General features: G+C 41.8%; 1 protein-coding gene across 2 annotated transcripts in view; it reads left to right on the top strand.

The window, feature by feature from the left end:
- LOC130092518 (copine-8) overlaps positions 1-20,535 on the top strand; it is a 117,453-nt gene that overhangs the window by 61,962 nt on the left and 34,956 nt on the right. For both annotated transcript variants that reach the window (XM_056260402.1, XM_056260403.1), the window contains 2 exons: positions 10,561-10,624; positions 11,507-11,610. In XM_056260402.1, the coding sequence (XP_056116377.1) occupies positions 10,561-10,624; positions 11,507-11,610 (168 nt within the window). The remainder of the gene's footprint in view (positions 1-10,560; positions 10,625-11,506; positions 11,611-20,535) is intronic.

Raw genomic sequence — 20,535 nt, 5'->3', positions numbered from 1 at the left:
TGTATATCCTTCACACCGAGGTCATATTGTCACTCAGCACCTGAGCTAGCATTTTTCTTCCTGACTTGGAAGTCCATTTAGGTTCTGATCTGAGTAACTCAACTCTTTCTCATGAAGGGTGGTAAAGACCTGCCTTGCATACATTTTCTTTTGTGCCTCGGTTATCAAAGCAGGCTCATTAGATTGTCAGTGGGAGCTCAGCGTCTCGCTGCGTTCTGGGTGTCCCTGTCACCGTTGCGCCATTAGCTAAGCAGAGCCTCATGTCAACATTCTCATTACATCCAGATAAAGACAGACCACTGCTGTTGATCAAGAAAATGAAGAACAAGGTGTTTTGAGGTTTTGTGCATCCCTGCTGTCTGGAGCACTTGTAGCTTTGGATGTATTTGCAACTAATAAAACACAAAGGCCCACCTGTTGAAGCCAGACAGGTGTAGAAACCTGAGGGGGAAAAAGGGACAGAAAATCACACAAAAAAACTGCCCTTTGTAAACCATTACTGTAGTCTTATCCTCAGATATCTCGCCCATGGGCCACCCACAGTGTGTTAAAGGGATACTCCACTTTTTTTGGAAATAGGCTCATTTTACAACTCCCCCAGAGTTAAACTGTTGAGTTTTACCGTTTTTGAATCCATTCAGCCGATCTCCGGTTCTGGCGGTACCACTTTTAGCATAGCTTAGCATACATCATTGAAGTGGACAAGACCATTAGCATTTAAAAAAAAAAATGACCAAAGAGTTTCGATATTTTTCCTATTTAAAACTTGACTCTTCTGTAGTTACATCGTGCACTAAGACCGACGGAAAATGTAAAGTTGCGATTTTCTAGGCTGATATGGCTAGGAACTATACTCCCATTCCTGCGTAATAATCAAGAAACTTTACTGCCGTACCATGAGAGCAGCAGGCGTAATGATATGACGCAGCGCCTGAAAATAGGCCACCTTCCGTCAACACAACGGAACTATTTTCAGGCGCTGTGTCATATCATTACGCCTGCTGCTCTCATGGTACGGCAGTGAAGTTTCTTGATTATTACGCAGGAATGAGAGTATAGTTCCTAGCCATATCAGCCTAGAAAATCGCAACTTTACATTTTCCATCGGTCTTAGTGGAAAAATATCGAAACTCTTTGGTCATTTTTTTTTTTTGAAATGCTAATGGTCTTGTCCACTTCAATGATGTATGCTAAGCTATGCTAAAAGTGGTACCGCCAGAACCGGAGATCGGCTGAATGGATTCAAAAACGGTAAAACTCAACAGTTTAACTCTGGGGGAGTTGTAAAATGAGCCTATTTCCAAAAAAAAAGTGGAGTATCCCTTTAACTCAAAGTTTTCAATTTTACTTGTATGGCGCTTTTCACAGATTCATTATGAATTCATAGTGCTAATGTTTCTAATGCATCAATGCCTGTTTGTCCACATTTAGCAGTTTAAAGCTGGTTGATAATATAGTTTACATATCTGGCGTTGTGTATCCTCAAAAAAATTCACCCTTACAAACCACAAACACGTTTGTAGAATCATTGAATGGTAGTAATATATTTAAAGTGCTGTTCAGACAGGACCACTTTGGCAAGTTAATTTGAGTTTATTAAAACAGTTATCTTTGGCGGTATGGTTCCTTTTGGGGGTTCTTGCTCCATAATTAATGACATACAGAGCTTTATAGCATTAACCCCTCATAGAACCATCAGCTTGAGTGATATACAGACGATTAAGACACTTTAAAAGCAAAACAGTGTTAACATGTAGACGTGGCAGTATCCCGGGACGTCTATACTGTAGCTTGGCGATGAGGATGAGTGTCCCTAAAAGAGCTATATACCTCAGCAAACTTGAATTATTGTTGGATGTAGCTGTACTATAATGAAATGGGTTACAAAAGTTGTTTCGGAAGCGTTAAAACATGGCGAAATCCCACACCTGTGCCCGAGGCCTGACGGGGGGACCTTTAACAACCCTAATGACTGTTAATTACAGCTAATTACACAGTTCAATCACCCCGCCAAACGCGTTCGTGAAAGGAAAAAAAACGTTGCTATTTCGAGCACTATTCGTGGAGAGCTTGGGAGATGCGTTATTCTGTTTCTAATGTGTGTTTGAATAATCTGTCGATTGACTTCTGAGTTAGTCTGAACGTCAATCTAAATGAGCGCAACACATTTGCACTTATACAATTATGTGTGTGAGAGGCAAGTGTTTGCTGAGAGCAATACATTCATGTCTGACAGTGCAAACTGGCAAGTGTTGTGATTTAAGCGATATGAGTGATATAATTAAATATAACTAATTCAACTAATTCATTCATAATGAAGACCTTAAAGAAGGTGGGACGCATAGTGTCATCTGGGTTTTTATGGTGGCTTGATAGATTGATTGTGCTGGCTTGAGCTTGTCCAGTGCTTAAATTTAGAAAATTTAGAAAAACTTGCTTGAAAATTTAGAAAAACAGATTGTCCTGAATATCCTGAAAAGCAAATAGTCGCAAGTCAGTATACTATCAGTATAATTTCAGCTTAAATACATTTTTTTAAAAAAATCATGTTTAATAGACTAATTTGTGGTGAAGATCTCCACTACCTATAATTCTGAAGAGAGATCCAATCAGAGAACTGTATAGAAATGTAAATTGTGGTAAATGAGCTCAGCAACAACCATGAAGTATTATGGAATGACTTAATCTTTTCAAACTACATATACATTCTACATTATATATTATATTTGAAATATTCTTATAATTAATAGAAATTTATTGGAAATAGTTTGATATTGTTTTCATGTGAGTGCTTCGTTGAATGAGTAGTTTATTCCCTCTGAATGAGTAGTTTAGTCTTTTACCTTTGTCCTTTTATGATTCCTTCATGCGTTTTGCTTTAGACTTAAGTGGAATCCGTATGTTCGTTTGGCCGGAAGCTAGTTTTTTTACTTTATAAAGTTTTAAATATTTTTCTTACACAAACACATTGCTTCGCTCCAGAAGGCCTTTAGTAACCCCTCAGAGCTGTGTGGAGCACTTTTATGATGGATAGATGCACTTTTATGATGGATAGATGCACTTTTATGATGGATAGATGCACTTTTATGATGGATAGATGCACTTTTATAATGGATAGATGCACTTTTATGATGGATAGATGCACTTTCATGATGGATAGCCTAGATGCACTGTTATGATGGATAGATGCACTTTTATGATGGATAGATGCACTTTCATGATGGATAGATGCACTTTTATGATGGATAGAAACACTTTTATAATGGATAGATGCACTTTTATGATGGATAGATGCACTTTCATGATGGATAGATGCACTGTTATGATGGATAGATGCACTTTTATGATGGATAGATGCACTTTTATGATGGATAGATGGACTTTTATGATGGATAGAAGCACTTTTATGATGGATAGATGCACTTTTATGATGGATAGGTGCACTTTCATGATGGATAGATGTGTATTTTTATTATGGATAGATGCACTTTTATGATGGATAGATGCACTTTCATGATGGATGGATGCACTTGTATGATGGATAGATGCACTTTTATAATGGATAGATGCACTTTTATGATGGATAGATGCACTTTCATGATGGATAGATGCACTTTCATGATGGATAGATGCACTGTTATGATGGATAGATGCACTTTTATGATGGATAGATGCACTTTCATGGTGGATAGATGCACTTTTATGATGGATAGATGCACTGTTATGATGGATAAATGCACTTTTATGATGGATAGATAGATGCACTGTTATGATGGATAAATGCACTTTTATGATGGATAGATGCACTGTTATGATGGATAAATGCACTTTTATGATGGATAGAAGCACTTTTATGATGGATAGATGCACTTTTATGATGGATAGATGCACTTTTATGATGGATAAATGCACTTTTATGATGGATAGAAGCACTTTTATGATGGATAGATGCACTTTTATGATGATAAATGCACTTTTATGATGGATAGAAGCACTTTTATGATGGATAGATGCACTTTTATGATGGATAGGTGCACTTTCATGATGGATAGATGTGTATTTTTATTATGGATAGATGCACTTTTATGATGGATAGATGCACTTTCATGATGGATGGATGCACTTGTATGATGGATAGATGCACTTTTATAATGGATAGATGCACTTTTATGATGGATAGATGCACTTTCATGATGGATAGATGCACTTTCATGATGGATAGATGCACTGTTATGATGGATAGATGCACTTTTATGATGGATAGATGCACTTTCATGGTGGATAGATGCACTTTTATGATGGATAGATGCACTGTTATGATGGATAAATGCACTTTTATGATGGATAGATAGATGCACTGTTATGATGGATAAATGCACTTTTATGATGGATAGATGCACTGTTATGATGGATAAATGCACTTTTATGATGGATAGAAGCACTTTTATGATGGATAGATGCACTTTTATGATGGATAGATGCACTTTTATGATGGATAAATGCACTTTTATGATGGATAGAAGCACTTTTATGATGGATAGATGCACTTTTATGATGATAAATGCACTTTTATGATGGATAGAAGCACTTTTATGATGGATAGATGCACTTTTATGATGGATAAATGCACTTTTATGATGGATAGAAGCACTTTTATGATGGATAGATGCACTTTTATGATGGATAGATGCACTTTTATGATGGATAGAAGCACTTTTATGATGGATAGATGCACTTTTATGATGGATAAATGCACTTTTATGATGGATAGAAGCACTTTTATGATGGATAGATGCACTTTTATGATGGATAAATGCACTTTTATGATGGATAGAAGCACTTTTATGATGGATAGATGCACTTTTATGATGGATAGATGCACTGTTATGATGGATAAATGCACTTTTATGATGGATAGATGCACTTTTATGATGGATAGATGCACTTTTATGATGGATAAATGCACTTTTATGATGGATAGAAGCACTTTTATGATGGATAGATGCACTTTTATGATGGATAAATGCACTTTTATGATGGATAGAAGCACTTTTATGATGGATAGATGCACTTTTATGATGGATAAATGCACTTTTATGATGGATAGAAGCACTTTTATGATGGATAGATGCACTTTTATGATGGATAAATGCACTTTTATAATGGATAGATGCACTTTTATGATGGATAGATGCACTTTCATGATGGATAGATGCACTGTTATGATGGATAGATGCACTTTTATGATGGATAGATGCACTTTCATGATGGATAGATGCACTTTTATGATGGATAGATGCACTGTTATGATGGATAAATGCACTTTTATGATGGATAGATGCACTGTTATGATGGATAAATGCACTTTTATGATGGATAGATGCACTGTTATGATGGATAAATGCACTTTTATGATGGATAGATGCACTTTTATGATGGATAAATGCACTTTTATGATGGATAGATGCACTTTTATGATGGATAGATGGACTTTTATGATGGATAGAAGCACTTTTATGATGGATAGATGCACTTTTATGATGGATAGATGCACTTTTATGATGGATAAATGCACTTTTATGATGGATAAATGCACTTTTATGATGGATAGAAGCACTTTTATGATGGATAGATGCACTTTTATGATGGATAAATGCATTTTTATGATGGATAGAAGCACTTTTATGATGGATAGATGCACTTTTATGATGGATAGATGCACTGTTATAATGGATAGATGCACTTTTATGATGGATAGATGCACTTTCATGATGGATAGATGCACTGTTATGATGGATAGATGCACTTTTATGATGGATAGATGCACTTTCATGATGGATAGATGCACTTTTATGATGGATAGATGCACTGTTATGATGGATAAATGCACTTTTATGATGGATAGATGCACTGTTATGATGGATAAATGCACTTTTATGATGGATAGATGCACTGTTATGATGGATAAATGCACTTTTATGATGGATAGAAGCACTTTTATGATGGATAGATGCACTTTTATGATGGATAAATGCACTTTTATGATGGATAGATGCACTTTTATGATGGATAAATGCACTTTTATGATGGATAAATGCACTTTTATGATGGATAGAAGCACTTTTATGATGGATAGATGCACTTTTATGATGGATAAATGCATTTTTATGATGGATAGAAGCACTTTTATGATGGATAGATGCACTTTTATGATGGATAGATGCACTGTTATGATGGATAAATGCACTTTTATGATGGATAGATGCACTTTTATGATGGATAGATGCACTTTTATGATGATAAATGCACTTTTATGATGGATAGAAGCACTTTTATGATGGATAGATGCACTTTTATGATGGATAAATGCACTTTTATGATGGATAGAAGCACTTTTATGATGGATAGATGCAGTTTTATGATGGATAGATGCACTGTTATGATGGATAAATGCACTTTTATGATGGATAGATGCACTGTTATGATGGATAAATGCACTTTTATGATGGATAGAAGCACTTTTATGATGGATAGATGCACTTTTATGATGGATAGATGCACTTTTATGGACTTCAAAACAGAAACAACCATTCACTGGCATTATAAAGCTTGGAAGATCCAGGAATTTTTTTAATATAACTCTGATTGTATTTGTCTGAAAGAAGAATGTCATATACACCTAGGATGACTTGAGGGGGAGTAAATCATGGGCTAATTTTCATTTTTGGGTGAATTATCCCTTTAACTTAAAAAAGTGAGGAAACCCGTTGCCTTCAAATTATTAAGTAAATAAACTTTGTGCCTAATTGAAAAAATTAAGTTATGTGGAATTGTCGAGTTCAAATAACTTGTTTTTTTCAATTACGCATGAAGTTTGCTTAACTTAATAAAAGTGAGGAAACCCGTTGGCTTAAAATTATTAAGTAAACTTCATGCGTAATTGAAAAAAATAAGTTATTTGAACTCGACAATTCCACATAACTTAATTTTTTCAATTAGGCATGAAGTTTATTTACTTAATAATTACTTTTACTTAATTACTTAAGCACTGCAAATAATGACCGTTTGACTATCTCTCCCTTTCCTTTCTGAGAATATAAATCAAGAGTCATTTCTTAAATGCATTTCTATATATATAAAAATTAAACCGTAAGAAAAAAGAAGCACTTTACGGTTTGATTTGAATGATACTTGTTATTTCATTCAGGTCTCTGTCGACCGAGGGGAGATAATTACACACGCATGCACAGACAGAAAAAACAGGCATTGCACTGCTGTGTCGCCAGTACTTAATTACCTTGCTAACTCGAGACGCTGATTGCAAATGCATGCCTCTTGATTGGGACTTACAGGAGGGACTAAATGTAAAAAAAAAAAATATATATATATATATATATATATAATAATAACAAGGTATGAAAGCATTTCTCTGTCTGTTTGATTCAAGAAAGCGAGGTTCGAAAACGTAATATTAGAACAATGTTGCTTGTCATATTTCATCACAAAGAGACCAAGATATTGAAGAAGAACCTTGGACAAATGCTTACATTTTAATGTAATATTTATTTTTGTTTTATAGAAGAGAGGATTTGTTGGAAAGCACACTGTAAAAAAAAGTTGCTGCCTTAAATTAAGTTCAATCAGCTTGGATTTAAGTAATTTCAACTTAAATTATATTAAACTGACTTAAAAATTTGTTGAATCTTGTGTAACATAAAAAAAGCTTTTTTCCCCCAAAAACCTATTTTGATGAGTTAAAGCAATTTAAAAACATATGTTGTCACAACTTATTGATCATATAATTTTTTTTACAGTTCAGTGTTTTCCCACTTTTTCCTGTCTTATATACCCTCACAGCTCCATTATAGGCCTTTCCAGGTACAAAACTATAAATGTTTTCTGGTTTACACTGGACATCATTTAGCATTATCATTAATAGTGCTGAAATGTGATGATTCAACTTTCAAAAATGTACTCAATTACAAAAAAAACATATACTGTATGAATAATAATAAAATTTATAATAACATTTTAATTCATTATTATTTAGATGCTTTATCTTGTGTTTATGTCCATGTGCTTATTTTACTCTTTAAAATTTCTGTTTTGACAAAGCAAAACAGCAAAAAGGTCCCCATTGAAATAACCTTGCATACTAAACTTAGGCATTATAGATTTGTAGAAATATATAATTGAACTGCATCAGTAAATCTTCAGTTATGATTCATAGTCTGTACAAGATTCTTAGCTTTTAAATCTTTTTGTTCAACAATGACCAATTTCAATATAATGTTCCACTAAAAAAAAATCTAAATTGAATATGAAATATGTATGAGATGACATCTTAGTCATATTTATTAGATATCTCTGCTGGGTCCCTCTGTTACACAGGTTGGGGTTGTCATGGTGAAGAAAGGGTTTCTCACACATCATGTCTCCCATTCGGGCCAACGTATGCACACTGTAATGTTTTCCAGTTCTGTAGAGCAAAAGCCTGTATTTCAGTCTATCAGCTGTTCTACACCTCATGGCATACAAAGCATGGTTCGGTTTTGCTGCATCATGATGATTGCCTCTTTAAAATGTTCTCATCACTCAAAAAGTTTTTTTGTTACCCTGCAACTGAGCTATAACTAATAAACTAATTAAACTTAAACTAATTCATGAACTGCAATGTAGTTATTTTGGGCCGATTCTCACTCTTAAAGTTGAAGTGTTAGTTAGATATAAGTGAAGATATGATTCAGCTGCTTTTTTGAGTGTATTCTTTGATGAATAGAACGTTTTTAAAAAGGCATTTAGATTGTTAACATTTTTGTAACAATTTTAAAGTCTTTTCTTGTGTTACTTTTGATTAACTGGCACTAGAAATGTTGACATTTACTCTCAAGTTTGACATTTAATCAAGTTAACAGCACAAAGATTTAACAAGAACTATTAATCAATATATTCATAATACAAAAATATCTTGGGTTCCCTTTATCTAATACTAGATATTATCCAAAGATTGGAAACCATTAAATGTAACAAATAACCAGTAAAGGTAAATATGAAAGTCTGTAATTACTTTACGTAAATCAGATTATATGTGTAGTCCAATGGGTGAATTAAAGATGCCATTTCAAGTGTTAAAAACTCTTAACAGTGGGTCAGGATGGCAGCTATCTAGAAATCTCCTTCACATGTTCAGGATAATTGGGGCATTTTTTTTCTCTCAGTCATCTCAATGTCAAAATGCATGTGTTCCAATTTACCCTGAATTCACCCTACCTAAAAATTACAATTCTGTAAGGCGAGTAAATGAAATGAGACTAAAGCTGTGCAATAAATGCACCAAAGAATATCCAATATATTCCAATCTTCTGAAGCTATACAAAAGCTTTGTGTGATAGTTAATGATTATTCATTAAAAATGTCCCCTTGGAAATGTTTGGAAAACAGAATTTGACTAGGTATGTACCACAAAAATGTTGTATCAGTCTCATTTGGGGCCAGTGGCGCCTCTAATTCTTGCATATTCCGTGACCAAGGACCATTTACATGAATGACACTTTATTTATTTTTTTAGAGCTTTTTCAAGTTATTAATGACTTAAGTGTTGGTCTGTTTATGACACAAAGCTGGACCACTTATATGATGGTTTATGGTGCTTTTTGGTCATTCAGAAGCTTGACAGCCCCAATCCTAAGTCACTTAATTAGATGAAAAAGAGCAGCCAGGATATTCTTTAAAGTCACGTTTTGCAAAGAAAGTCACACGAGTTTTAAATGACAGAGTTTTCGTTTTCTGGGTTAAGTTCGCATTAAATATAAAAATTCTCTCCTTGTTATTATACTATAGATTTAAATGAAATTTTGTGTGAATCAATATTCAAACAGCAGAAGGGAGAGGTTTTAGTTGAACAACTTTAAATACTGTATACTATCTATCATACGGTTTAAGTAATAATATAATATAATGTTTTTGTTAATTATGGGGCTTGACAGTCTCATAGATCAAGTCCAGTTCTAATACTAATAGTTCTAAAGTACTCAGGCAATACCCACTTTGCTAAATGACAGCTTGGTTTTGCCCAGAGCACAATGGCACAGCCACAGTCCAATTACACTCACTTAAACTCTGCACACATAAGAGTGTTAATAAACCTTAATCAAAACTTGATCCACCGAGTTGTCTGTGCAAGAGTCAATTCATTATATTACCAACAGCAGAAGAATCCATCAGAGAAAACATTGTGACTCTAAGGAGGGAGGGATTTTCTTTGCCATATTTTCACAATGAATGGAACATTAATATGAAGCTTGGTTATTTGTAACCTAATTAAAGGTTTTATTTTGATTTGTGTTATGTTTTTGGTTCCATGGTAATATTGTGTTATTGTTATTATTACTATGCGTTTACCATTTATAGTATAGGTAATACCATGATGTACCAAGGAGTACTATTTTAATACCTTAGTATATATGATGCATAACAATGATACATGATCAATTGAAAATTGGCTTAATGATGTATTACAACACATTTATGACCTGAATACTCTCGTTTTGTCACGCGCAGGGGGATTCCAGGGAAGAAATGTGGGAAAATTATTGTGAAGGCTGAGGAGCTTAACAACTGCAGGGTAAGAGCTAATATTGATCATTTGAATTCAGGTCTAATCTCTCACTAAATCACTCACTGCCAGTTGGTAGTTGCCTACCTAAAACATCCAGTATATACTCATTTGTCATTTAATACAGAAGTATAAACAAGCATTAAAAAAATAGTTGATTTTCGAATGAAATTTTATGTGTAGAGCGATACGTTTTTAGCTTAGCAACATGCTAACATTAAACTCTGTTGAAATCAAGTAGTATCCAAGTCTCCTGATTTTTCATAATGAAATTGTGTGAAGAGCATCACGTTGCTTGCTAGCTTGGCAACATGCTGATGTCAAACTGTAGGCTACCGAAATCAATTATGATCCAAGTCTCTTGCAATATTGCTGATTTTATGGTTTACATTTTTGCTAATGCATCATACTAATGTCAAAATCTTCTCTGCATGTCTGTTTTAGTCTATTCAAAGTATTTATCTTAGTTGTAATACACAGGATTCAGTAATAGTGCACATGATGTGCCAAGAACTCCAGCTGTGCTAACACACACACACATACATAAATACATAAAGGCCTCCGCAATGCTAGCGGAATTTGTCTTTCACAACAGGGACCAATAGACCTTATCCCATTCCCTGCTGGAGCATTGCATCTCACACAGTGAATGTGATACGCTTGTCAAATGGATTTCTGATTAGGCCTTTTAGCCTTGCCATCTGGGCATTGTAGTCAAGCAAATATAACATGCCAAGCTATTTAGCATTTGTGTAATGCTAGCTGTCTAGAAACCACAAATGGCCACATACTCAGATCATCTATACTGATATTGTTGTCCTAGGTCTGCTAAGTGCTCTAAATCCACATGTACACTCCCATTGCCCTCATAACCTGCTTTTCTCCCTGCAGGAGTCTGTGATGATGCAATTTTGTGGCAACAAGCTGGACAAAAAGGACTTCTTTGGCAAATCGGACCCCTTCTTAGTGTTTTACCGCAGCAATGAGGATGGAACGTGAGTAACACAGACACATGAGTGGATTCTTGTCAGCTACACACACTGCCCACAACGTTAATCTCATCTCCAGGCTCTGTGTTGGGGAAATGGCTTTCTATTGAATTCCTTTAGGTTCATACCCATAGTCCTTTGCACCTGGATCAGCAGGGGTTCTCCTGAAATGGAACCAGAGGTGGGTAGAGTATCCAAAAACTGTACTCAAGTAAAAGTACAAGTACTTATAGAAATATTTACTCAAAGTAAAAGTAAAAGTAATAATCTTAAAAGTTACTTGAGTAAGAGTAAAAAAGTATCCAATGAAAAAACTACTCAAGTAGTTAGTTACTAGTTACTTTGGATCACATAAGCCTATATATATATATATATATAACATGACATTATTTAGATATTTTTTTTATTTTAATGACTAAAATTATCATAATTAGATGAGCTATCTTTGCAACAAAAACAGAAGAGACAAACATTATTTCTGTATATCTGTATATTATATCTATAGCCCGAAAACCATTGCCTGTCCTTTGGTTTGTATAATAGTATAATAACTTATACAACTACATTTGGATTATTAGACAATGTCGGAATAAAGTGACTCTATGGAGTTTTGCATTCATATGTAAAGGGGGGGGGACCATTGACACAGATTAGAAAGTGTTAAAACTCTCCACATGTGCCCGCAGTCATGTCATGCCAAACACAACCAACGATCAAATGCACGGATCTTCTTCTGTCTGTTCTCCAAAATGTATTTAAATGTAGGCTATATTTGTGAAAGCATCTTTAAACTGGTTAACTGTGTCTAATAAGGCAGGCAAAGGCATTCGTTTTCAAGTCGAGTTCGCACGTCACTGCGCAATACACACATTGTGTGTGTACACACATTCATAAACTGGACGATAGCTTATTTAATGTATAAATTAATGTATATGTCCAAGAAAAGGGTAATGTCATACTTTGTAGTAGTGCTATATGGCGTAATAATCTGTTTGGTTGTAAAATGTATTACCTGAATGAAATGAAATCGAATGTATCGTCGTGTGGAATAATTCATTCACAGACAGCTTACGAAGTAACATACGAAGATGTTCAACTAATAAAGATCTTCATCGCTGGCAAAAAAATATGATGCATTTGCAGATTTACTTTCTAGACTGTACTGTAGACTACCGCCACTTCATACGTTCTTGATGTAATCTTGATGTTGATGTAATCTTCCTGTTACGACTCCGAGATGATTCAGTGCGTGCAGGAAACTGAACAGATCATTCAAACTGATTCGCGAACCGATTTAGACAGATCTGCCCAACTTGTTTGATGAAGTCTTTGAACAGAATCGACTCAAAAGAGTGATTCATTTGTGAATTGAGCATCGCTCATGCCCAGAAAAAAGAGAGAGCGCGCGCTTAGAATAAACTACGCTTTTAACAACATTGCATTAAAATAAAGTAACGAGAGGAACGTCGCCCAACGTAACGAAGTAAAAGTACCGTTTTTTCATTAGAAATGTACTCGAGTTAAAGTAAAAGTACCCACAATTAAATCTACTCTTAAAAGTAAAAAATTTCCAAAAAAATACTCAAGTAAATGTAACGAAGTAAATGTACTTCGTTACTACCCACCTCTGAATGGAACAATCACTTCTTATCTGGCTGATTCTGTACTTGAATAGATTCCTTCACTCAGAGACAAAGGGGTCATTCAGCTTTTCTGTTAAATTTCAGAATACCTGTGCTTTTGTTTGTGTAGATCAGCTACAATATTTTTTACTGCTGTGTTTTGAAGCTACTTTTCAGTTTGGTTCACACATAGTAATATATAAATTTACTGAGCTAACTAAGTTCTTAAGGGATTCTTTATCTTCTCACTCATGTTGTTAGCTTAGCAACATGCTAACATCCAATTCTATTGTAATCGAGTAAAGTCTCTCATGCACTTAAAAAAGGATTGTTCACCCTTCTGTTGGACATATAAGAAGATATTATATGAAATGTCCATACAATGGAGATTAGTGGTAACCAAAACAGTTTAACATGAGTGAGTGAATGTTTCAGATCAGTTACTGAGGTTCAATTACAGTTACATTTGGCAGACAGTAGACAGGAAGGCGGTTCGCTAAAAGCTAATGTTGTCTAATGGCTAATGATGACTTTAGTCTGAGTACAATGTGGTTTTTACTACCGTAAATTATCAAACTCTGACAAGACGAGGAGTAACACAACCATTTTGTGTGTGTATGTGCCTATAGATTTTAGAGTTACATATTAATTTACAAAAAGCTGCGGTTCTTTGTAATGATGGATCATTACTTCTCGGTACCAGCCTGAGACCACAGGAAAAAATTATTCATGCCATGCCAGTAGTTGGCGATGCCACTTTGTAAAGAAACACTACGCGCATGTAGGCTGAATGCGTAATAGGCATGTGCATGACATTACCGTTTTCACAAATTCACATTTTGTATAGTTTATATGGAGACCTGCACTTTGAAACCCGTTTTCAAAAGTTTGCATTTCCAGACCCCGACAACACTGTTGTCGTGTAAATGAACTGCCACAATACATTAAAAAGTTTTCAGTTTTTAGTTGAAAACGGTGTCGTGTAAACGGCCTCTAAAACTCTTCAACACACTTCAAAAAGAGCCTTTTACCTCCTGAAGCATGAGAACAAGGGGTAAACTGTGTGTGTGTGTGTGTGTGTGTGTGTGTGTGTGTGTGTGTGTGTAATAAAGGAAAAATAAATGTGTGTATAGGAAAAACGTCTCGGTTACGGATGTAACCCTCGTTCCCTGAGTAGGGAACGGAGACGTTCCGTCGGATGACGACGAATGGGGGTTTCGCTTAGAAGCCAATCAACTTCAAGAACTTCAAAACGAGCCAATGGCCAAGAAATGCCATGGGTCTGCGGAATTTGCATAGCGTAACTCCGCCTCACCTCGTGAGTATATAAGGAGAACGCTGGCAGCAAACCGGCATGTTTCTTCGCTGAGGAGCCAACCTGAGTTCAGGCGATCCCCGCGGTACAGCGGAAGTGGCAGGAAGACGGAACGTCTCCGTTCCCTACTCAGGGAACGAGGGTTACATCCGTAACCGAGACGTTCCCTTTCGTTGTCACTCCGAGTTCCGTCGGATGACGACGAATGGGGATACCAGTCTAATCACGCCACTTCTCGGCTGTCTTCCAGTGCCCTGCGTAAATCTGAGATCCCTGTCGTGAGACTAGCACGGACGAAGGACTCCTATTTAACACAGGAATACCAAGGTACACTGGGGAGCATATCCCAGGTCTTAGGGAAGTATGCAATTACTGCCAACCCAGAGGGGGGGACTTAGAAATACACATATGACCCGAGGGATGCATATGGGGAATCACTGGGGTATCCAGCCGCAGGTGGAATATTTCAACCCCAGGGGTGGCAAGGTGGCTTGCCAAGGGAAAGACACATGCTCAGAGAGGCTTACAGTGGGAATACACATGTGGGGGTAGCTCCGGGAGGTACCATGCACACGGGAGGCACCTAGCCGACGCGCAGGCAAGAGACACTGGCGCCGACGTCAGGAGTGCTGGAGGAACTCAGGGCTTTCGGAGAAGCTCACCTGAGGAGAATATCGCACGTATCCAGTCCGTGGAGTGGAGTGGCGAGCAAGCGAAGACACCTGAGCGGGTCCGGTACTAGCTGGTTGAAGCGAGTACATGAGAGGACACTGGCTCCACTCGGAGATTGTAGAATCTGGCGAATGTGTTAGGTGTCGCCCAGCCTGCAGCTCTGCAGATGTCTGTTAGCGAGGCGCCATGCGCTAGAGCCCAAGAGGATGCCACACTCCGGGTGGAGTGGGCAGTCACACCAAGGGGGCACGGTCGACCTTGCTGCTGGTATGCCAAAGCAATGGCGTCCACTATCCAGTGAGACAACCTTTGCTTGGAGAGAGCCTTTCCCTTCAGCTTCCCACCATAGCAGACAAAGAGCTGGTCTGAGGTCCTGAAACACTGCGTTCTGTCTACATAGATGCGGAGAGCACGTACTGGACAGAGCAGTGCCAAGGCTGGGTCTGCCTCCTCCGGGGGCAGCGCTTGCAGGTTCACCACCTGGTCCCGGAAGGGAGTGGTAGGAACCTTGGGCACATATCCAGGCCGGGGTCTCAGGATCACGTGAGAGTAAGCCGGCCCGAATTCCAGGCACGCTTCGTCAACGGAGAATGCGTGCAGGTCCCCTACCCTCTTGATGGAGGCCAATGCAGTCAGAAGCGCCGTCTTCATTGACAGGAAGTTAAGCTCGACTGACTGTAAAGGCTCAAAGGGAGCACTACGCAGGGCGGATAAGACCACTGCGAGGTCCCAAGAGGGAACGAGAGGAGGGCGAGGAGGATTCAGTCTCCTCGCTCCTCTCAGGAACCTGACGATCAGGTCATGCTTCCCCACCGACTTACCTTCTATAAGATCATGCTGTGCGGCAATAGCGGCGACATAGACCTTGAGGGTGGAGGGAGACAGCCTTCGCTCCAACCCCTCTTGAAGGAAGGAAAGCACGACGTTGATCGAACATCTCCGGGGGTCTTCTCGGTGAGAAGAGCACCAGTTGACGAAGAGGTTCCACTTCAACGCATAGAGGTGTCTCGTGGACGACGCTCTAGCGGAAGTGATGGTAGCCGCCACCGCTGGTGGCAGGGTACTCAAACCTGCCTCGTCCCGTCCAGGAGCCATACGTGGAGGTTCCAAAGATCGGGACGAGGGTGCCATCGCGAGGAGTACAAGTTCGGAGAACCAGGTCCGGGTGGGCCAGTACGGCGCGACCAGAGTGACCTGCTCCTCGTCCTCCCTGACCTTGCGCAGGAGTTGCGCAAGAAGGCTCACTGGGGGAAACGCATATTTGCGGCCCCGCGGCCAGCTGTGCGCCAGAGCATCCGTGCCGAGCGTGCCCTCGGTCAGGGAATAATACTGGGCGCAATGGGTCGAGTCGTGAGAGGCAAACAGATCTATCTGTGCGTCCCCGAACTGGTCCCAAATCAGCTGAACCGACTGGGGATGGAGTCGCCAATCTCCCGGGAGGGGCTGAAACCGTGAGAGCTCGTCGGCTGCACAGTTCAGAGCTCCTGGAATATAGATGGCACGAAGCGACCTCAGATGCTTCTGACTCCAAAATAGGAGGTGGCGGGCGAGTTGCGACATACGGCGAGAGCGCAGACCACCTTGACGGTTGATGTACGCTACAGTCGCGGTATTGTCTGATCGGACTAGTACATGCTGGCTCGAGAGCACGGCTCGGAAGCGGCGCAGGGCGAGCTGTACAGCCAGCAACTCGAGGCAATTGATGTGCCATAAGCGGTGGGGTCCTATCCAGGAGCCCGCGGCAGCACATCCATTGCACATGGCACCCCAGCCCGTGGTGGAGGCATCTGTCGTTACGACAACATGCCGAGAAGCTCGTTCCAGAGGCACTCCTGCCCGTAGAAAGCTGAGGTTCCCCCACGGGGTGAAGGTCTGACGGCAGGTCGGAGTAACTGGTACTCGGAGCGTGCCGTGTTGCCATGCCCACCTCGGGACTCGGTCGCGAAGCCAAAGCTGAAGCGGTCTCATATGAAGCAATCCGAGCGGCGTTGCCGCGGCTGCAGATGCCATATGCCCCAGGAGCCTCTGAAAAAGTTTCAGTGGAACCGCACTCTTGCCCTCGAACTGTCTCAGGCAAGTCAGCAGTGACTGCGCGCGCTCGCTCGTAAGCTGCGCGGACATGGCGACCGAGTCGATCTCCATACCGAGAAAAGAGATCCTCTGCGCGGGGCAAAGTTTGCTCTTCTCCCAGTTGACCCGAAGGCCCAAACGGGCTACATGGCGGAGTACCAAATCCCTGTGTTCGCAAAGCTGATCTCGAGAGTGAGCTAGAATCAGCCAGTCGTCGAGATAGTTCAGAATGCGAACCCCGTGTTCCCGGAGGGGAACAAGGGCTGCCTCGACGACCTTCGTGAAGACGCGAGGAGACAGGGCTAGCCCGAATGGGAGAACTGCGTACTGATATGCCTGTCCCTCGAAAGCAAACCGTAGGAACGGTCTGTGTCGAGGGAGAATGGAGACATGAAAGTAGGCGTCCTTCAGGTCGATCGCTGCAAACCAATCCTGGTGCCGCACACATTCGAAAACGCGTTTGGCGGTGAGCATCTTGAACGGCAGCCTGTGAAGGGAGCGGTTCAATACGCGCAGGTCCAGGATTGGCCGTAACCCACCGGTTTTCTTCGGGACAATGAAGTAGGGGCTGTAAAACCCGGACCTCATTTCGGCTGGAGGGACAGTCTCGATCGCACCCTTCGCCAGCAGGGTAGCAACCTCCGCTCTCATGATAGGGGCATTGCCACCGACCATAGTGGAGCGGACTCCCCTGAAGCGGGGAGGAGACCGCGCGAACTGAATCGCGTAGCCGAGCCTGATCGTTCGTGCGACCCAGCGGGACAGGTTGGGAAGCTCTAGCCAAGCTCCCAAGGACTGAACCAGCGGGGTCATGCGAACCACAGACTTCCCGTCGGTGGGGCAGCGAGGCGGTATGACTGACCCAGACGTGGACGGCATAGCGGCCCGGTGTGGGGGTACAGTCATAGACCGCGTCCTGACAGAGCAGACCAGGGAAGGACGAACGTTCCACGGGGGTCTGCTCTGCCAGGGGTCTGGCGACAGAGGAGGATGAGAGTGGTACGGTCCGTGGACGGCGCGCACTGTCATCCGGCTCTGGGACAGAGGAGGACGAGGGGTGCACGGCCCGGGGGCGGCGCACCGTGTCGTCCGAGAACTCTGTGTGCTCAGAGATGAATGTGTCACTTCTCTCAAGATTCTCCCCCGGCCCTCCACCGGGGGAAGGAGTGGTCCTGCTACCACCTCCTGAGAAGTGTACATCATCCCTGAGCAGCCCGTCTCAGGAGCGCCGCTTGACCCGGCATTTAGCGGGGGGCGGGACTGGAGAGGGCTGGGGCGCCTTCCTACGGCCTCCTCCGCGACCGGGCCCGGGTGAAGGCTGCTGCTTGGGCCGGGCGGGAGGGGTGGGAGCCGTAGGAGGGCGCCCTCGGCGGGAAACAGACTGAGTATTCTGCCCGGTCGGCTGAGTGGAGGCAGCAGCGGGCCGTCGGGGCAGAATGTGCTTAATAGCCTCAGTCTGTTTCTGGGCAGTCGAGAACTGTTGGGCAAAATCCTCGACTGCACCGCCGAAAAGGCCATCTTGCGATATGGGGGTGTCGAGCAGCCGGGACCGCTCGGCATCCTCCACATCAGCAAGATTAAGCCAGAGGTGTCTCTCCTGGACCACGGCTGTGGACATCACCAGACCCAGGGAGCGTGCGGTCACCTTCGTCGCTCGGAGAGCAAGGTCGGTGGCGGCGCGCAGCTCATTGAAGAGCCCCGGGTCTGTCCTGCCCTCGTGCATGTCCCTGAGCATCTGGGCCTGGTAGACCTGCAGAATGGCCATGGCATGCAAAGAGGCGGCTGCCTGCCCCGCAGCTCTGTAGGACTTCGCCACTAACGCAGACGAGTACATACAGGCTTTGGATGGGTGCTTAGGCTCACCACGAGAAGAAGCGCTCTGAGGACACAGTTGCATCGCAACAGAGCGTTCAACCGGGGGGAGCCCAGTGTACCCACGGGCAGCGGCCTCATCGAGGGGAGGAAAGGCGGATGAAATCAGCGAGCGGTCACGGGAAGACATGGGAGTCTTCCAGGACTTCGAGATCTCATCATGCACGTCCGGGAAGAAAGGTATCGGGGCCTGACGCGGACGGGGGTCCGCAGCCTGACCCAAATACCAGTCATCCAGCCGCGAGCGCTCGGGGCAGGGCGGAGGGTTCCACTCTAACCCGATGCTCGCGGCGGCTCGAGACAGCATGGCCGTCATCTCTGGATCAGACTCTAGCACAACTGTATTCACACCCGAAGGTGGCAGCTGTGATGAGTCTTCACTTCCAGAAGACTCAGACCCACCTTGTGATACTGCGATAGACATCGCGTCATCCTCTGGAGCGTCAAAGGAAACCTGCGGGACACCCGAAGATGATCCCGCCGGAATCCCCCGAACACTCACGGGTTGCAGCACTGGAGAGGATGCGGCTGGGCACGGACTGATAGTCGGCGCTTTGTTCCAAACCGTCATCCTCAGATCACCCTGGCCACCAGCCGAAGTACTAGCTCTATTTCTAGAGTCAGTAGATCGGGGTGTGGATGAGGGGACCCTCACTCTTGCGAGATCACCGAGTCTTGATCGTAATGCTGCGATGGTCATGTTCCCACAGAGAGAACATGAGTCATCCACGAGTGCTGCTCTAGCGTGATTAATGCCCAAACACACTATGCACCACTCGTGCCCATCAGAGTCATCAACGAGTCTACCGCAACCAGAAGTGCACGGGCGAGGCATCTTTAAAAAGACGTGCCGCGTGCAAGCTCTTTTGTGAGAAAAGAAACTCTGACTGTGTTGAAGCGCCCGGGGAGAAACACACTCGCTGTCGAATCACGGACAGAAAAGCAGGAAGCGCGTCCTCGCCGGAGATCGCCGTCACACCAACACCAGAGAATCTCGCTCGTCTGAAGAACTGACAGTACAGAGATGGCTGTGGAACGAAGGATTAACTTGGCTCCAAAGCGAAAACATGCCGGTTTGCTGCCAGCGTTCTCCTTATATACTCACGAGGTGAGGCGGAGTTACGCTATGCAAATTCCGCAGACCCATGGCATTTCTTGGCCATTGGCTCGTTTTGAAGTTCTTGAAGTTGATTGGCTTCTAAGCGAAACCCCCATTCGTCGTCATCCGACGGAACTCGGAGTGACAACGAAAGGGAAGGCCAGTATTGAGCTGTGTACTCAGCCCATAACTGAGCAATCCATTCATGTCTCTGTCCTTCAGAGAACAGAGTCTGTTTTTTAAAGCAAGTCCTGTGGTTTTGAGGGAGGTGTAGCTCAAGG

This window comes from Rhinichthys klamathensis, unplaced genomic scaffold (assembly GCF_029890125.1).
Source record: "Rhinichthys klamathensis goyatoka isolate OS25496 unplaced genomic scaffold, OSU_Roscu_1.1 h1tg000176l_1, whole genome shotgun sequence".
Classification (NCBI taxonomy): domain Eukaryota; kingdom Metazoa; phylum Chordata; class Actinopteri; order Cypriniformes; family Leuciscidae; genus Rhinichthys; species Rhinichthys klamathensis.
The sequence above is the reverse complement of the archived record's forward strand: the minus strand, read 5'-3'. Positions and strand labels throughout refer to the sequence as shown.